General features: G+C 45.6%; 1 protein-coding gene across 9 annotated transcripts in view; it reads left to right on the forward strand.

The window, feature by feature from the left end:
- Positions 1 to 9,543, forward strand: part of C2H9orf43 (chromosome 2 C9orf43 homolog) — a 50,225-nt gene extending 40,682 nt beyond the window's left edge. For 4 of the 9 annotated variants that reach the window (XM_077283972.1, XM_077283971.1, XM_077283964.1 and 1 more), the window contains 7 exons: positions 44 to 150; positions 262 to 469; positions 565 to 688; positions 2,028 to 2,162; positions 2,493 to 2,602; positions 2,780 to 2,894; positions 8,740 to 9,257. In XM_077283972.1, the coding sequence (XP_077140087.1) occupies positions 44 to 150; positions 262 to 469; positions 565 to 688; positions 2,028 to 2,162; positions 2,493 to 2,602; positions 2,780 to 2,894; positions 8,740 to 8,903 (963 nt within the window). In that variant the 3' untranslated portion in view covers positions 8,904 to 9,257. Of the gene's footprint in view, positions 1 to 43; positions 151 to 261; positions 470 to 564; positions 689 to 2,027; positions 2,163 to 2,492; positions 2,603 to 2,779; positions 2,895 to 8,739 lie in introns of all 9 variants that reach the window. The other 5 variants (XM_077283968.1, XM_077283969.1, XM_077283970.1 and 2 more) reach the window with 5 other exon arrangements.
- The last annotated feature ends 9,288 nt before the right edge of the window (positions 9,544 to 18,831 follow it).

Below are 18,831 nucleotides of genomic sequence, written 5' to 3' on the forward strand. Positions count from 1 at the left end.
ATAATAATCATCTTTATTTTAGTACTTATATTTCTTTTTTCAGACCATAAATAAAAAAAAGAAGAAGCCCCCTATTGGTGGTTGTCCTCTCAAACTCACACTGGTTGGATCTTTACCATTGCCTCATACAAAGAACTTAATGGCGGCACAGTAGGACTATTTAATTGCTTTCTTCTTTAATTGCGAAGTCCTTCTCCTGATGAAGGAACTGCCGATTCATTATTTGCTTGTCTTTTACCTTTCTACCTTAATATCTTGCAGTTGCCTTTTCAGGGATGCACAAGAACAGACTGAGGAAGCTGTAAAGTGCCGGAGAAGACCACATCAGCATTGGCCGGACATGGACTCTCCACCTTCTCCATTGCTTACTGGGATGATAGTGGAGAATCGGCGGGTCGTCCTGCATGATGCCAGAGAGAAATGCCCAGTTATAACCCACACGGGCCCAGTGTACAGAATGGACCAGCAGGTGGGCTTTACATTAGTATAAATCTACCCTCGGTTTTGTAGTTGATCCTTTTCTCCCTGTTGTCAGCCATTTCACACTGATGTGAACTCTTTCAGCAGTCGGCAGCACTAAATAATATGAGTAACTTGGAGGTAGACTTAGACAGTATCAGGAACCAGTATTACCTATGGAAGAAGTATATTCACCTTGGAGGTCCCAATCGCCGGATCAAACCTCCAGGTAAATTGGGATGTATTCACTAGTTTATTTATCTAATGGTCATCAGACTACCGGTGTGGTATGTGATTGTAATATCTAATAAATGTGTGAGGAGTCAGACCCCAGTCACCATTTGGGGTGGAGCGCAAGCGTCTTGTTTACAGTCACTCTTTTATACTAATGGAACGCTTCCTCACCTGCCGTTACACCCCCATCTATCACACATAATACAGACATCTAAAACTTACTTCCCAGATATTACTGTCCTTAAACATGCTGCAATCCAGCATCCACATAATCCTGCCATGTAGTGTCCAAATATTACTACCGTATTGTGCCTATGTAAGACTCCTTCAAGTGCTTGTTCAATACTTTTATTCAATGCCCATATACGGTAATAATGCAATGCTGCACTTACATAATACTGTCATCCAATATTCATACAAAGCAGTCATCCAGAATTCATTTAATACTGCCATCCAGTACCAATAAAATACTGTCTAACAACTTGCTTCAATTTAGCACCCACATGTTACTCCCATAAGATGCCTACTTAAGATGCCATATTGTGCTTACATAACAGATCCATACTTTGCTCATAGTTCTGCCATCTAATATACAAGGTACATTCACCCAGAACTCACATAATACTGCCATACTGTGCTTACATATTACTTTCTTACAGCTTGCTTCAATCCAGCACGCACATATTACCGCCTTAGGGTGCCAAAGTAACTCTGCTATTATTGCTTAGTGATTTAATATTAAAGGGGGTGTTTACTACTTGGACAGCCCCTCCTCATCTTCATGTGTGCCCCTGTTAATAGAAACACCTATACGCCCCCTCCTGTGCTGGTGCCGTTCCAGCGGAGTTTCCCTTTGCGGTCCCGGGACTCCTGTGCGGTTGTTATGACACATGAGCCCTGCACCGATCAGCGCTGGGGTCACTCTCCCCGCCTTCGGACGTAAAGAACATCAGTGGGAAGTCCGGGCTGCAGCTGATCTCTCACTTCCTCTTGATGTTCGATTTGCTTGAAGGCGGAGGCAGTGACGCCGGCGTTGATTGGGCACAGGGCTCATGTGACATAACAACCGAACGAGAGCCCCGGGACCGTGATTGCCGACACCGCTGGAACGGCACCGGCACGGGAGGTATAGTGAGTATAGGTGCTTTTATTTTAACAGGAGCAAACATGAGGAATGAGAAGGGGTTGTTCAAGCAGTGGACACCCCCTTTAATGATCTCATAGATACAAATGTTGGGAGAGAAGATAGTTTGTATAGCACCCCATGTGCTGTGATACTTTAGTTTCTTGCGGAGAACAGATACTTATTATTTATGCACTTTTTTTATTTTCAGATCACAGAACGAGCAAAACACGAAGATCATATAAGTCAGTGGCCCCTGATCACCTCGGCCACATAGGACTGTTCCCTTATGACCGCGGATCTGCCCTCAGTTACTACAAGTCTCAAGCCTTAGTGACCCCCACAGGTGCTTACATAACATTGCCACCCAGTGCCTACATAAGACTGTCATCCACTGCTATCCAGTGCCCACAAACAGTAAGACTACCATCTAATCACCATATACCACTGCCATCCAGTGCCCACATAACACTACCATTCAGTGCCATCTAAGCTAACACAATACTTCCATCCAGTGGCCTCATAATACCGCCATTCGGTGTCTGAATAATACCGCCATACAGTGTTTACATGACACTGCCATACAAATGGCCTTCACCATGACAACACTGAGTGGTTGCCGTGTACTCCATGTATGGGTCGGACGTTGCATTCATTTCTGTTATGTGCTCCGCAGGGTCTTTGGTTTCCGATACAACAAGGTCACAAGAGTCCGAGAGCAGAAATTCTCCTTCTCTAGCTGGACTTTCACAGAGGTCCTGGACAGATGAAGAATCCTCTAAAGCCGTGAGTGGCCGGACATGATGATGTAGGATATAGACATTAGGCATTTGGCAGGAGATTCAGGAAATTTACTTTGCATTTGCTGATTATCTGATGTTCATGGCTTCTCTAAAAGGTGGAGAATCTTTGAGGGGCTTTCAGATTCTTCTGTATTTGTCATTGACCTTGTTATTCTTTCAGCCAGCAGACATGAATGCCAGAAAGCGAGCCCAAAAGGAAATCCCAGGGGAGAGAAAGGAAGAGACGCAGCCAGCAGAACCGCCACAGGCCATGCGTATGGCTCCAGAACGTCCAGGTCAGTCAACATTTACTGTGGTAAAATGACACACATAAGGCCAGAATCACACTAAACGAATAAAAAATCAGTCCGATTCTCATTGACGAGAGTCTCACCAGTGTCGTGCAAGTGTCATGCATTTTTTATGCGAGTTTGATCCGATTTTTCACAGCTAGCATCCGATTTACATCCGAATGCAGTGGAATTGCTATCCAATTGCAACATGAGCTTTTACATAGAGTAATTCTCTGTCATTTACACATCATTTTCAAAGGAAATATTCTTCAAAGCACAGATAGATAGATAGATAGATAGATAGATAGATAGAAGTAAAAAACCTGCAATTCAGCAGCCGCGCAGTGTAAAAGCACAGTAGGACCCAACAGAAAAGAAGAGATGGATTACATACAGTACATACACATAGAATAGATAGATATATAGATGTCAGTGACAAATACAATTAGTACAGTGTGTGTGCAGCTTACTGTACATGTATTTAATTATTAAAAGATTTTTTTCCTGAAAAAAAAAAAAATGGCGTGGGCTCTCTCGTAATTTTCTTAACCAGCAGAGGGAAAGCCGATAGCTGGAGGACAATGTTTATAGCCTGGCATGGGGTAATACCCCTGGATCTTTCCAGGCTATTAATATCAGCTCACAACTGTATACTTAGCCTTTACTGGCTATTATTATGGGGAACCCTCCAAAAATATGACAACTGGTCTAGTTCTGCTACATCTAGATGATAGGCTGCATGATTACATGATGCGACCATACAGTCTGACATCCAGCAGAGACACTGAGCAGCATCTGATACCGTTAGAAATTTTTCCACGGCACTTGCAATGACGTCAGTTAGGTGAAGTGGGTTCATTGGCCGTGAACTCCCAGGACCTTTGTGACGACACCACGAGCATGAGAAATTTCTCACGCTCGTGGTGGCATCAGACAGGTTATAGGAGTATGCTGCTACACACTGAGCTGCGTCTGAGGGTCTCTGCTGTATGACAGGCTTTATGGTCAAGCAGAGCTAGACACGTCGTGGGACAAATGGATCATCATGTTCTCTGCAGACAGGTGAGAAATATTGTTGTTTGTTATTTTAATTCTTTTGCAGGGGACAATGGCGTCACTGGAATGGGCGATGTCGTAATTATGGATTAGTTAGGATTTATTAAAGGAGTCTGTGTCATTCTTTCAATTAAAGGACTTTATTCTGTGTGTGTTTTTATACAATATGACTATGGGGTTAGTATGTGGGGTGTCTTATTGACGCCTCTCCATTACTAACCTCAGAGCTTGATGTCACCTGACAATACAAAGGTGTCATCAACCCCTCCAACTATCACCCCACTTTCCACCTCATCAGGGCAAGTGAGAAAAGCGAGGCTAAGTGCCAGAATTGGCACATCTTATAGATGTGCCTTTTCTGGGCAGCTGAGAGCTAGGGGGGGTAGTATCCATGGCCCCTTCCTAGGCTACTAATATTAGACCGCAGCTGCCTGCCTAGCCTTTGCTGGTTATGAATTATAGGGGGACCCTACATCATTTTTTTTTTTTTTTTTTTTTGGGGGGGGGTCCCCATTTAATAGCCAGTCAATGCTAAGTACACAGTTGTGAGCTGATATTAATAGCCTGGGAAGTTCCATGGGTGATACCCCTTTCCCAGGCTATAAAAATTGTCCGTCATCCGTCGTCTTTCCCTCTGCTGGTAAAGAAAATTACGCGGGAGCCCACGCCATTTTTTTTTTCAGAAAAATAGTCTGGTAATAAATGTACAGTAAGCCTCACACACACTGTAATAATTGTCACTGACATCTATATATCTATCTATTCTATGTGTTTATACTGTATGCAATCCATCTATTATATCCTGTTTACTGTGCGCAGCTGCTTTTATTCTAATATATATATATATATATATATATATATATATATATATATATATATATATATATATATATATATACACACATACATATACATATACACACACAGTATATTTATAGCAAATCGGGCACACCCACTTAATATGGGTGCTCAAATAGGAATCCACCCCAAGATATTTATGGTATAACAAATTTGGCACTCCTGATAATGATGCAAAAATAATTTATTTCATGTAGCAACAACTCTGTTGCAAAAAAAACGACGTTTCAGCCACAAATGGCCTTCTTCAGAACAGAGAGTGGCAAGGAGTGTGAATGGCTGGAGAAGCGCTTCTTTCCTATGCACCATGATGCCATTCTTCTGCGCTGTTTCTACATTCATTTGGCCTGCATGATCTAATGCTGTGTGACTCCAGCCATTCACACTCCTTGCCACACTCTGTTCTGAAGAAGGCCGTTTGTGGCCGAAATGTCAATTTATTGCAACAGAGGTGTTGCTACATGGAATAAATTATTTTTGTATCATTATCTGGAGTGCCAAATTTCTTATACTATATACAGTACAGATCAAAAGTTTGGACACACCTTCTCATTAAAAGATTTTTCTGTATTTTCATGACTATGAAAATTGTAAATTCACACTGAAGGCATCAAAACTATGAATTAACACATGTGGAATTATATACTTAACAAAAAAGTGTGAAACAACTGAAATTATGTCTTATATTCTAGGTTCTTCAAAGTAGCCACCTTTTGCTTTGATGACTGCTTTGCACACTCTTGGCATTCTCTTGATGAGTTTCAAGAGGTAGTCACCGGAAATGGTTTTCACTTCACAGTTATTCCATTATTAATCTGGCTTAATGTCACCTTACAATAGCAAGGTGGCATTAACCCTTCATTACCCCATAGCCCACCGCTACACGGGAGTGGGAAGAGAGTGGCCAAGTGCCAGAATAGGCGCATCTTCCAGATGTGCCTTTTCTGGGGTGGCTGGGGGCAGATGTTTGTAGCCAGGGGGGGCCAATAACCATGGACCCTCTCCTGGCTATTAATATCTGCCCTCAGTCACTGGCTTTACTACTCTGGCGGAGAAAATTGCGCGGGAGCCCACGCCAATTTTTTCCGCGATTTAACCCTTAAATTTAATAGCTACAGCGCCGAAATTTTGCACATACACACTACTAACATTAGTAGTGTGGAATATGCAAAAAAAAGGGGATATGACCTGGTTTACTGTACGTAAACCATGTCTCATATCCTGTCGGGTTTGGGAAGGAGAAATGAGAAGCCGGCAATTGAATTACCGACTTTTCTCTAACACCGCTGCGTATTTCTCGCAATGCACACGCATGGTCCGTGTGTAATCCGATTTTTTCTCGCCCCCATAGACTTTCATTGGCGAGTCTCGGCCGAGATACGCTGACAATCGCAGCATGCTGCGATTTCCCTCGGATCCTGAATACGGTGGAGAAAATATCGGATGATGGGAGCTGCACCATAGGTTAACATTGGGCCGAGTGCTATGCGATTTTTTAGCGCATAGCACTTGTCCGTATTACGGTCTAGTGTGACCCCGGCCTTAAGAGGAGACTTTGTGCAGCAGGCCTTCATGGTAAAATAGCTACTATGAAACCACTGCTAAGGACAGGCAACAAGCAGAAGAGACTTGTCTGGGCTAAAGAACACAAGGAATGGACATTAGACCAGTGGAAATCTGTGCTTTGGTCTGACGAGTCCAAATTTGAGATCTTTGGTTCCAACCACCATGTCTTTGTGCGACGCAGAAAAGGTGAACGGATGGACTCTACATGCCTGGTTCCCACCGTGAAGCATGGAGGAGGAGGAGGTGTGATGGTGTGGGGGTGCTTTGCTGGTGACACTGTTGGGGATTTATTCAAAATTGAAGTCATACTGAACCAGCATGGCTACCACAGCATCTTGCAGCGGCATGCTATTCCATCCAGTTTGCATTTAGTTGGACCATCATTTATTTTTCAACAGGACAATGACCCCAAACACACCTCCAGGCAGTGTAAGGGCTATTTGACCAAGAAGGAGAGTGATGGGGTGCTACGCCAGATGGTTTTGGTTGAGCTGGACCGCAGAATGAAGGCAAAAGGGCCAACAAGTGCTAAGCATCTCTGGGAACTCCTTCAAGATTGTTGGAAGATCATTCCCGGTGACTGCCTCTTGAAGCTCATCAAGAGAATGCCAAGAGTGTGCAAAGCAGTCATCAAAGCAAAAGGTGGCTACTTTGAAGAACCTAGAATATAAGACATAATTTCAGTTGTTTCACCCTTTTTTGTTAAGTATATAATTCCACATGTGTTAATTCATAGTTTTGATGCCTTCAGTGTGAATTTACAATTTTCATAGTCATGAAAATACAGAAAAATCTTTTAATGAGAAGGTGTGTCCAAACTTTTGATCTGTACTGTATATGACACTGACATCGTTATATCTATCTATTCTAGTCCAACCCGTCATTCTGTGATTTTACTGTACACAGCAGATGAATTGCCAGCTTTTCAAAGGCAATCTGTGTGTAAAAATTGGACAGCACTGCTGTGCGATTTTTTTTCTCGCACCCATTGACTTGCATTGGCGAGTCTCGGACGATATACATGTACAATCGCAGCATGCTGCGATTTTACACACATGCCAAATACGCCTGAGAAAAAATACGGTGATCTGAGCTGCCCCATAGAGTAACACTGGGCCGTGTGCTATGCGATGTTTTATCGCATAGCACTCGGACGTATTGTATGGTAGTGTGATTCCGGCCTAATACTGCAATACTGAGATCACATAATACTGCTATACATAGCTCACATAATGCTGCCATACAGTGCTCACGTAATACTGCAGCACAATGCTCATATAATACAGCCATACTGAGATCACATAATACTGCCATTCATTGCTCACAAGACAGCCATACAGTGCTTACATAATACTGCCGTACATAATACTGCCTTACAGTGCTCACATAATACTGCAGCACAATGCTCATATAATACAGTCATACTGAGATCACATAATACTGCCGTATATTGCTCACAAAAGACAGCCATACAGTGCTCCCATAATACAGCCATACAGTGTTCACATAATGCCGTACATAATACTGACTTACAGTGCACACATAACACTGCAGCACACACAATACTCATATAATACAGCCATACAGTGCTCACATAATACTGTAATACAGAGATCACATAATATTGTCTTACAGTGCTCACATAATACTGCAGCACAATGCTCATATAATACTGCAATACTGAGATCACATAATACTGCGGTACATTGCTCAGAAAAGACAGTCATACAGTACTCATATAATATAGCCATATTGTGCTCACATAATACTGCAGCACAATGCTCATATAATACAGTCATACAGTGTTCGCATAATACTGCAGCACAATGCTCACATAATATTGTCACCTGCTTGGTACTTGGTTAACACTGCCATAAAGTTAGCTACTGTCCATATAATGCTAACATATAGTGCTCACATAATACTGCCATCCAATATCCACATAATACAGTCATTCAAAACCCACATAATACTGCAACTCAGTGCCCCCATAAGTCAACTAGAATATAAAGCAGCACAGTGCCTACATAATATGGCATACTGCAATCAGAATCCACATTTAATACTGCAATATGGTTCCTACTGAACACTGCTGAGTGCTCATATAATACTGTCATACAGCGCCACATAACGCTGTCGTCCAGCATGCTGCAATCTGGCACCCACATAATACTGCCATACGGTTCCTGGGTTGGTCCAATCTCAGTTGTTCCTGACTGAGATGGAAGTATTAGCTGGAGGGGCCCCAGGAACAGCAGCGCTCGTCTCTCCCCAGGGCCCCACTATCTTTGATCCTGGCTGGGCTGCTGTGATTTCTCTCAATATACCCTGTGTCCATGGCACAATGTTTTTGTTTTTCTATACACAGATCAAGAAAAGAAAGACGTCCCTGGAGACGACGAATCCACAAGAGTCAAACTATCACCTGACGCTGCCGAATCTACAGCCGAAAGTACTGCTGTCCATGAAAATCCAGAGCAGAGAAGGTCCTCCCCACAACCCAATCCGCCTCCCCCCACCCCAATGTATTAAGAGGCTGCTGGAGCACCTTAGTACGCCATGCGATGGCTCAGGGTAATACCGCCACACTCGAGCAACGCTGAACATAGTGCCGTCAGATACACCAGGTATTGCAGGTGTGCAGTCTCTATATCAGTGATCTCCAGCTGATGGAAAAACTACTACTCCCAGAATGCTAGGAGTTTTAGTTATGCACCAGCTAAAAAGCCGCAGCTGCAGATCATTGCTCCATGACTCACTAGGCTTATAGACATTTCTTATAATGAACACCAGGGGGCAGCACAGCATGAGATTACAGCATGTAGCGGCAAGAAGGGGCATGATACATTCAGAAAAGGCGGTCCGCCCATTATAACTTCCCCACTAACCCAGATCCGTCAGTAGTGCCAACATGTATTTCAAATAGGCTAACACCCTTAAAGGGGTTGTGCCACGTTAGCACCGATCCACAGGAAAATGGGTAACATGCTGATATGTGGGAAGGGGACCCCCACCGATCCTAAGAACTGGGGGCATTGCCATGCAATGGAGATAGCCGATTGTCAATGATGACTAGAGGAAAGCTGGGTGGCATTATATGCGGGCATCCTACGCCACATTGGTCACATTAATCTTGTCAAGGAGACCGGAAATAAATCCAGATTTTCCTGAACTGCACATCACCTTTCTGTAATTATTACACCCGCCTATTACCGCGGCTGCTGGCCGACCTGAGACGTGAATCCCTTCATAATCACCCGCTGTGCCAACATGTCTGCCAGGGAGCGCTGACTGTAGAGGAAGCAATTTGCCTACGCACAAGGGACTTCCTCCAGGGGATTATAAGGCACCTGCTGCCACTCACAGCTCCTTCTTGTGGCCGTCCGTGTACGACTGTCAGGAGGCGTCCCACCAGCTGTCAGACCCCCATCAGCGATACATCGTACATTATCCTTTGTCATTTTACATTAAATAATATGAGTGACTCCACCGGCGCCGGACAGTATGGACGACGCTCTTCTTGGTCCGGGAGACCACGTGCTATCACATAGGTTTATGCAATGTATCTGTCACATACCGCACGGTGCGTGCAAAAACTGTGCAGTGGAGAAACCAGATTCGGTGACGTCACCCCCACCCTCCCCATTATTACTATTTATTATTATTATTATTATTATTATTATTATAGTGCCATTTATTCCATGGAGCTTTACAACTCCAATGTAAAGAACCATTGACATTAGGGTCATCCACAGAGAATATCCAAACTGTGGCTCCCCGGCTGCTGGGTAACTATAACTCCCAGCTTGGTGATCTCCACTCAAATGAACTGGGCTAAACTGCGACACCAGAAACAACCCTTGTACAGGAGCGGCGCTGATGACATGGGTCCTCATTACTGAGCAGTGGAGCTGTATGCTACTGGTGAGTCCGATGTTAGCAGAGGATAGTACTGGTGGAGGGCTCAGGTGTCATGTCGCTGGGCCCCCTACAAAGCCGCCGAAAGATGCTAAAATTACACACATATAACTGCCAGAAACTAATCTACTCACATCCCCCCCTCTGTCTGATAGCAACGCAACAGAGCCGGCTCTGCTCATCCTTACTGACCTCAGGTCAGAACAACGGGACCCTGTACTGCACCTCATAGGCCACAACACAAGTGTCACTGCTCTGCACCACGGGGTGCCAGTGTCCTACACCACGACTATCAGCGTTATTATCCTGTACCCCGAGTGTCAGCGTCATTATCCTGTACCCCGAGTGTCAGTGTCATTATCCTGTACCCCGAGTGTCAGCGTCATTATCCTGTACCCCGATGGTCAGCGTCATTATCCTGTACCCCGAGTGTCAGCGTCATTATCCTGTACCCCGAGTGTCAGCGTCATTATCCTGTACCCCGAGTGTCAGTGTCATTATCCTGTACCCCAAATGTCTGCGTCATTCTCCTGTACCCCAAATGTCAGCGTCATTATCCTGTACCCCGAGTGTCAGCGTCATTATCCTGTACCCCAAGTGTCAGTGTCATTATCCTGTACCCCGAGTGTCAGCGTCATTATCCTGTACCCCAAGTGTCAGTGTCATTATCCTGTACCCCGAGTGTCAGCGTTATTATCCTGTCCCCCGAGTGTCAGTGTCATTATCCTGTACCCCAAGTGTCAGTGTCATTATCCTGTACCCCGAGTGTCAGCATTATTATCCTGTATCCCGTGTGTCAGCGTCATTATCCTGTACCCCGAGTGTCAGCGTCATTACCCTGTACCCCGAGTATCAGCATTATTATCCTGTATCCCGTGTGTCAGCGTCATTATCCTGTACCCCGAGTATCAGCGTTATTATCCTGTACCCAGAGTGTCAGTGTCATTATCCTGTACCCCGAGTGTCAGCGTTATTATCCTGTACCCCGAGTGTCAGCGTCATTATCCTGTACCCCGAGTGTCAGTGTCATTATCCTGTACCCCGAGTGTCAGCGTCATTATCCTGTACCCCGATGGTCAGCGTCATTATCCTGTACCCCGAGTGTCAGCGTCATTATCCTGTACCCCGAGTGTCAGCGTCATTATCCTGTACCCCGAGTGTCAGTGTCATTATCCTGTACCCCAAATGTCTGCGTCATTCTCCTGTACCCCAAATGTCAGCGTCATTATCCTGTACCCCGAGTGTCAGCGTCATTATCCTGTACCCCAAGTGTCAGTGTCATTATCCTGTACCCCGAGTGTCAGCGTCATTATCCTGTACCCCAAGTGTCAGTGTCATTATCCTGTACCCCGAGTGTCAGCGTTATTATCCTGTACCCCGAGTGTCAGCGTCATTACCCTGTACCCCGAGTATCAGCGTTATTATCCTGTACCCAGAGTGTCAGTGTCATTATCCTGTACCCCAAGTGTCAGTGTCATTATCCTGTACCCCGAGTGTCAGCGTCATTATCCTGTACCCCAAGTGTCAGTGTCATTATCCTGTATCCCGTGTGTCAGCGTCATTATCCTGTACCCCGAGTGTCAGCGTCATTACCCTGTACCCCGAGTATCAGCATTATTATCCTGTACCCCGAGTGTCAGCGTCATTACCCTGTACCCCGAGTATCAGCGTTATTATCCTGTACCCAGAGTGTCAGTGTCATTATCCTGTACCCCGAGTGTCAGCGTTATTATCCTGTACCCCGAGTGTCAGCGTCATTATCCTGTACCCCGAGTGTCAGTGTCATTATCCTGTACCCCGAGTGTCAGCGTCATTATCCTGTACCCCGATGGTCAGCGTCATTATCCTGTACCCCGAGTGTCAGCGTCATTATCCTGTACCCCGAGTGTCAGCGTCATTATCCTGTACCCCGAGTGTCAGTGTCATTATCCTGTACCCCAAATGTCTGCGTCATTCTCCTGTACCCCAAATGTCAGCGTCATTATCCTGTACCCCGAGTGTCAGCGTCATTATCCTGTACCCCAAGTGTCAGTGTCATTATCCTGTACCCCGAGTGTCAGCGTCATTATCCTGTACCCCAAGTGTCAGTGTCATTATCCTGTACCCCGAGTGTCAGCGTTATTATCCTGTCCCCCGAGTGTCAGTGTCATTATCCTGTACCCCAAGTGTCAGTGTCATTATCCTGTACCCCGAGTGTCAGCATTATTATCCTGTATCCCGTGTGTCAGCGTCATTATCCTGTACCCCGAGTGTCAGCGTCATTACCCTGTACCCCGAGTATCAGCATTATTATCCTGTATCCCGTGTGTCAGCGTCATTATCCTGTACCCCGAGTGTCAGCGTCATTACCCTGTACCCCGAGTATCAGCGTTATTATCCTGTACCCAGAGTGTCAGTGTCATTATCCTGTACCCCGAGTGTCAGCGTTATTATCCTGTACCCCGAGTGTCAGCGTCATTATCCTGTACCCCGAGTGTCAGCGTCATTATCCTGTACCCCGAGTGTCAGCGTCATTATCCTGTACCCCGAGTGTCAGCGTCATTATCCTGTACCCCGAGTGTCAGTGTCATTATCCTGTACCCCAAATGTCTGCGTCATTCTCCTGTACCCCAAATGTCTGCGCCATTCTCCTGTACTCCGAGTGTCAACGTCATTCTCCTGTACCCCGAGTGTCGGCATCATTATCCTGTACCCCGAGTGTCAGCATCATTATCCTGTACCCCCAGTGTCAGTGTCATTATCCTGTACCCCGAGTGTCAGCGTCATTATCCTGTACCCCAAGTGTCAGTGTCATTATCCTGTACCCCGAGTGTCAGCGTTATTATCCTGTACCCCGAGTGTCAGTGTCATTATCCTGTACCCCGAGTGTCAGCGTTATTATCCTGTCCCCCGAGTGTCAGTGTCATTATCCTGTACCCCAAGTGTCAGTGTCATTATCCTGTACCCCGAGTGTCAGCATTATTATCCTGTACCCCGAGTGTCAGCGTCATTACCCTGTACCCCGAGTATCAGCGTTATTATCCTGTACCCCGAGTGTCAGTGTCACTATCCTGTACCCCGAGTGTCAGCGTTATTATCCTGTACCCCGAGTGTCAGTGTCATTATCCTGTATCACGAGTGTCAGCATTATTTTCCTGTACCCCGAGTGTCAGCGTGATTATCCTGTATCCCGAGTGTCGGGGTCATTATCCTGTACCCCGAGTGTCAGTGTCATTATCCTGTACCCCGAGTGTCAGCATCATTATCCTGTAGCCCGAGTGTCAGAGTCATTATCCTGTACCCCGAGTGTCAGTGTCATTATCCTGTACCCCGAGTGTCAGCGTCATTATCCTGTACCCCAAATGTCAGCGTCATTCTCCTGTACCCCAAATGTCGGCGTCATTATCCTGTACCCTGAGTGTCAGCGTCATTATCCTGTACCCCGAGTGTCAGCGTCATTATCCTGTACCCCGAGTGTCAGCGTCATTATCCTGTACCCCAAATGTCGGCGTCATTCTCCTGTACCCCGAGTGTCAGCGTCATTATCCTGTACCCCGAGTGTCAGCGTCATTATCCTGTACCCCAAGTGTCAGTGTCATTATCCTGTACCCCGAGTGTCAGCGTCATTATCCTGTACCCCAAGTGTCAGTGTCATTATCCTGTACCCCGAGTGTCAGCGTCATTATCCTGTACCCCAAGTGTCAGTGTCATTATCCTGTACCCCGAGTGTCAGCGTCATTATCCTGTCCCCCGAGTGTCAGTGTCATTATCCTGTACCCCAAGTGTCAGTGTCATTATCCTGTACCCCGAGTGTCAGCATTATTATCCTGTACCCCGAGTGTCAGCGTCATTACCCTGTACCCCGAGTATCAGCGTTATTATCCTGTACCCCGAGTGTCAGTGTCACTATCCTGTACCCCGAGTGTCAGCGTTATTATCCTGTACCCCGAGTGTCAGTGTCATTATCCTGTATCACGAGTGTCAGCATTATTTTCCTGTACCCCGAGTGTCAGCGTGATTATCCTGTATCCCGAGTGTCGGGGTCATTATCCTGTACCCCGAGTGTCAGTGTCATTATCCTGTACCCCGAGTGTCAGCATCATTATTCTGTAGCCCGAGTGTCAGAGTCATTATCCTGTACCCCGAGTGTCAGTGTCATTATCCTGTACCCCGAGTGTCAGCGTCATTATCCTGTACCCCAAATGTCGGCGTCATTCTCCTGTACCCCAAATGTCGGCGTCATTATCCTGTACCCCGAGTGTCAGCGTCATTATCCTGTACCCCGAGTGTCAGCGTCATTATCCTGTACCCCGAGTGTCAGCGTCATTATCCTGTATCCCGAGTGTCAGCGTCATTATCCTGTACCCCGAGTATCAGCGTCATTATTCTGTACCACATAGTGTCAGCGTCATTATCCTGTACCCCGAGTGTCGGCGTCATTCTGTACCCTGAGTGTCGGCATCATTATCCTGTACCCCGAGTGTCGTTGTGTCCCCTGCTAACTCCTGTGGACGTGTTGATCAGCTGTACACAGCAGTAACGTGAATGTTGGGGGTGGTGGATGCGGAGTGCCCATTACTGTAGTGTAGGTGTGAAGAGCTCATGTAACACTGGATGTTGGCAGCATATAAATTCAGCAGTGCCCGCCGTCACAGATTCCTTGCCGCTCTGCAGTGAGGTCTAGGATGCCTGGGCTGGCAGCCAGCACTCGATACGCTGAGGTCACACTTGTCAGGCTGGCAGGGCTCGGCAGGGTGTGTCTCGCTGCAGCACCCATCAGGCTCCAGAGATGTAATCTGGGTCAGCAGAAGTACCTAGTGCGTTAACAGACCGCAGGCAGCTCAGGTACCCAGACACATAAGATGAGCCGCCCTCAGAGGATGGACCCCATCATGGCTGGGTGCTTTCTGTCTCAGTGCCCTATTGTTGTCCTTCACACAATTTCCAGCAGGCGGTGCTTTTCACTCAAAGTGCTAAGTAAAGACATCTACTAAGAATGATGGATCCATCAGCAGCAACTTGACAGTTGTTTCCCTGGGATCACAGAAAACCCCTGGCCAATCATTTACCATGCGTTTTGCCAGGTTGCTGCATCTGCAGACTCATCCCTGATCCGTCAACAGCTGTTTGACTATGGCTTCCATGTAGAAGATACAATTTAGGCTACAATTTTACATATTTGCCAACTCTCCTGAAACGTCCGAATGACCCATGGAGACCTTTCCCTAAACTTCTGGTAAAGTTAGCACCACAAAGGATGTAGTAAAAGGTGCAGGAAGGGGTTAATTTTAATATAAAGGGTAAATATATATTTTGTAACTCACCTGGATTTCCCTTTCACTTCTAAGCAATAGTACTGCAGGGGCGGAGCACGGCACAGAAAGCTCCAATGACGTTCCCTGTGTCACGCCCCGCCCCCGCAGACACTGCACTGGGCAACATCACTTTTCTTTGCAGTTTTCCTAGCATATATTTTGGCAGCCATTCGGAAGCTATGGCTGCTACAGGCATTACGGTATTTCTTTCTCATACCATTCATACCACTATGTGATAAGTGAGAGCAAAGAAAACAGGACCTCTGATCAAATTTGCAGATATGCAAAGATTTCTACCTCAATGTCCTGAATGTATTCAAATAACAGGAGAACACAAAGATGTCACACAGGAAGATAACGGTAATACTGCAGAACCAAGAGCAATGTGGTCCACAATCCTCATATTATACCAAGCCAGAGGATCTGCTGTATGGTGATATGGAGCATGCTGGTATAGCCTGGTCGTCTCCTGAATATAATTATATAGGTACAGCTGGTATAACCTGGGCATCTCCTGTATAAAATTATATATGTACAGCTGGTGTAACCTGAGCATCTCCTGTATATAATTATACATGAACAGCTGGTATAACCTGGGTATCTCCTGCATATAATAATATATGTACAGCTGGTATAACCTGAGCATCTCCTGTATATAATTATATATGTACAGCTGGTATAACCTGAGCATCTCCTGTATATAATTATATATGTATAGCTGGTTTAACCTGAGCATCTCCTGTATATAATTATATATGTACAGCTGGTATAACCTGAGCATCTCCTGTATATAATTATACATGAACAGCTGGTATAACCTGGGTATCTCCTGCATATAATAATATATGTACAGCTGGTATAACCTGAGCATCTCCTGTATATAATTATATATGTACAGCTGGTATAACCTGAGCATCTCCTGTATATAATTATATATGTATAGCTGGTTTAACCTGAGCATCTCCTGTATATAATTATATATGTACAGCTGGTATAACCTGAGCATCTCCTGTATATAATTATACATGAACAGCTGGTATAACTTGGGTATCTCCTGTATATAATTATATACACTTATACACTTCATCGCATTCAAACAGTCCCCTACTACTTTCAAGACCACACTCGCCACAGATAGACAAACCTACTTCTCATCTCTCATATCCTCCCTGTCTCACAACCCTAAACAGTTATTCAACACCTTCAATTCTCTCCTCCGTCCCCCAGCACCTCCTCCCTCCCCACTTATCTCAGCTGAAGCCTTTGCCTCATTTTTCAAGCAGAAGATTGATAACATCACAGACAGTTTTGGTCAACAACCCCCAGAGCCCTTCCTCCCGACTTCCCAGCCCTCCACCTCCAAAACCAACTTTTCCACCATTACAGAAGATCAACTCTCAACTCTACTCTCAAAATCGCATCTCACCACCTGTGCACTTGACCCACTCCCATCCCACTTCATCCCAAACCTCACCACAGTCTTCATCCCAACCCTAACCCATCTCTTCAACCTATCACTAACAACTGGTGTTTTCCCCTCAAGCTTTAACCCCTTCCCGACATGTGACGGAATAGTACGTCACATGTCGGGACCCCCGCTTTGATGTGCGCTCCGGCGGTGAGCGCACATCAAAGTCGCGACATGTCAGCTGTTTTTTACAGCTGACATGTGCGCGCAATAGCGGCGGGTGAAATCGCGATCACCCGCCGCTATTAACTAGTTAAATGCCGCTGTCAAGCGCAGACAGCGGCATTTAACTACCGCATCCGGCCGTGCGGCCGGATATGAGCGCATCGCCGACCCCCGTCACATGATCGGGGGTCGGCGATGCTCCTCCATTGTAACCATAGAGGTCCTTGAGACCTCTATGGTTACTGATCGCCGGTGGCTGTGAGCGCCACCCTGTGGTCGGCGCTCACAGCACACCGGCATTTCTGCTGTGTAGCAGCGATCTTATGATCGGTGCTGCATAGCAGAGCCGATCGCGTTGTGCCTGCTTCTAGCCTCCCATGGAGGCTATAGAAGCATGGCAAAAGTAAAAAAAAAAAGTTTTTAAAAATGTGAAAAAAATAAAAAAAATATAAAAGTTTAAATCACCCCCCTTTCGCCCCAATCAAAATAAATCAATAAAAAAAAAACCCAACCTACACATATTTGGTATCGCCGCATTCAGAATCGCCCGATCTATCAATAAAAAAAAAGCATTAACCTGATCGCTAAATGGCGTAATGAGAAAAAAATTCGAAACGCCAGATTTACGTTTTTTTGGTCGCCACGACATTGCATTAAAATGCAATAACGGGCGATCAAAAGAACGTATCTACACCAAAATGCTATCATTAAAAACGCCAGCTCGGCACGCAAAAAATAAGCCCTCACCTGACCCCAGATCACGAAAAATGGAGACGCTACGAGTATCGGAAAATGGCGCAATTTTGTTTTGTTTTGTTTTTTGCAAAGTTTGGAATTTTTTTTCACCACTTAGGTGAAAAATAACCTAGTCATGTTAGGTGTCTATGAACTCGTAGTGACCTGGAGAATCATAATGGCAGGTCAGTTTTAGCATTTAGTGAACCTAGCAAAATAGGCAAGCAAAAAACAAGTGTGGGATTGCACTTTTTTTGCAATTTCACTGCACTTGGAATTTTTTTCCCGTTTTCTAGTACACGACATGCTAAAACCAATGATGTCGTTCAAAAGTACAACTCGTCCTGCAAAAAATAAGCCCTCACATGGCCAAATTGACGGAAAAATAAAAAAGTTATGGCTCTGGGAAGGAGGGGAGCGAAAAACGAAAACGGAAAAACGGAAAAAGCTCCGGGGGTGAAGGGGTTAAACATGCCTCCATCACACCTATCCTCAAAAAGCCTTCTCTTGACCCATCCATTGTATCGCCCTATATCACTTCTCCCCTATGCCTCCAAACTACTGGAACAACACGTCTACCTTGAACTGTCCTCCCATCTCTCTTCTTGCTCCCTCTTTGACCGCGTACAATCTGGCTTCCGGTCACACCATTCCACTGAAACTGCCCTAACTAAGGTCACCAATGACCTCTTAACCGCCAAGAGCAAGCAACACTACTCTGTCCTCCTCCTCCTCGACCTGTCGGCTGCCTTTGACACAGTGGACCATTCCCTATTATTACAGACCCTCTCGTCACTTGGCATCACAGACTTGGCCCTATCCTGGATCTCATCATACCTAACAGACCGGACATTCAGCGTCTCCCACTCACACACCACCT

Source organism: Ranitomeya variabilis, chromosome 2 (assembly GCF_051348905.1).
Source record: "Ranitomeya variabilis isolate aRanVar5 chromosome 2, aRanVar5.hap1, whole genome shotgun sequence".
Taxonomy (NCBI): Eukaryota; Metazoa; Chordata; class Amphibia; order Anura; family Dendrobatidae; genus Ranitomeya; species Ranitomeya variabilis.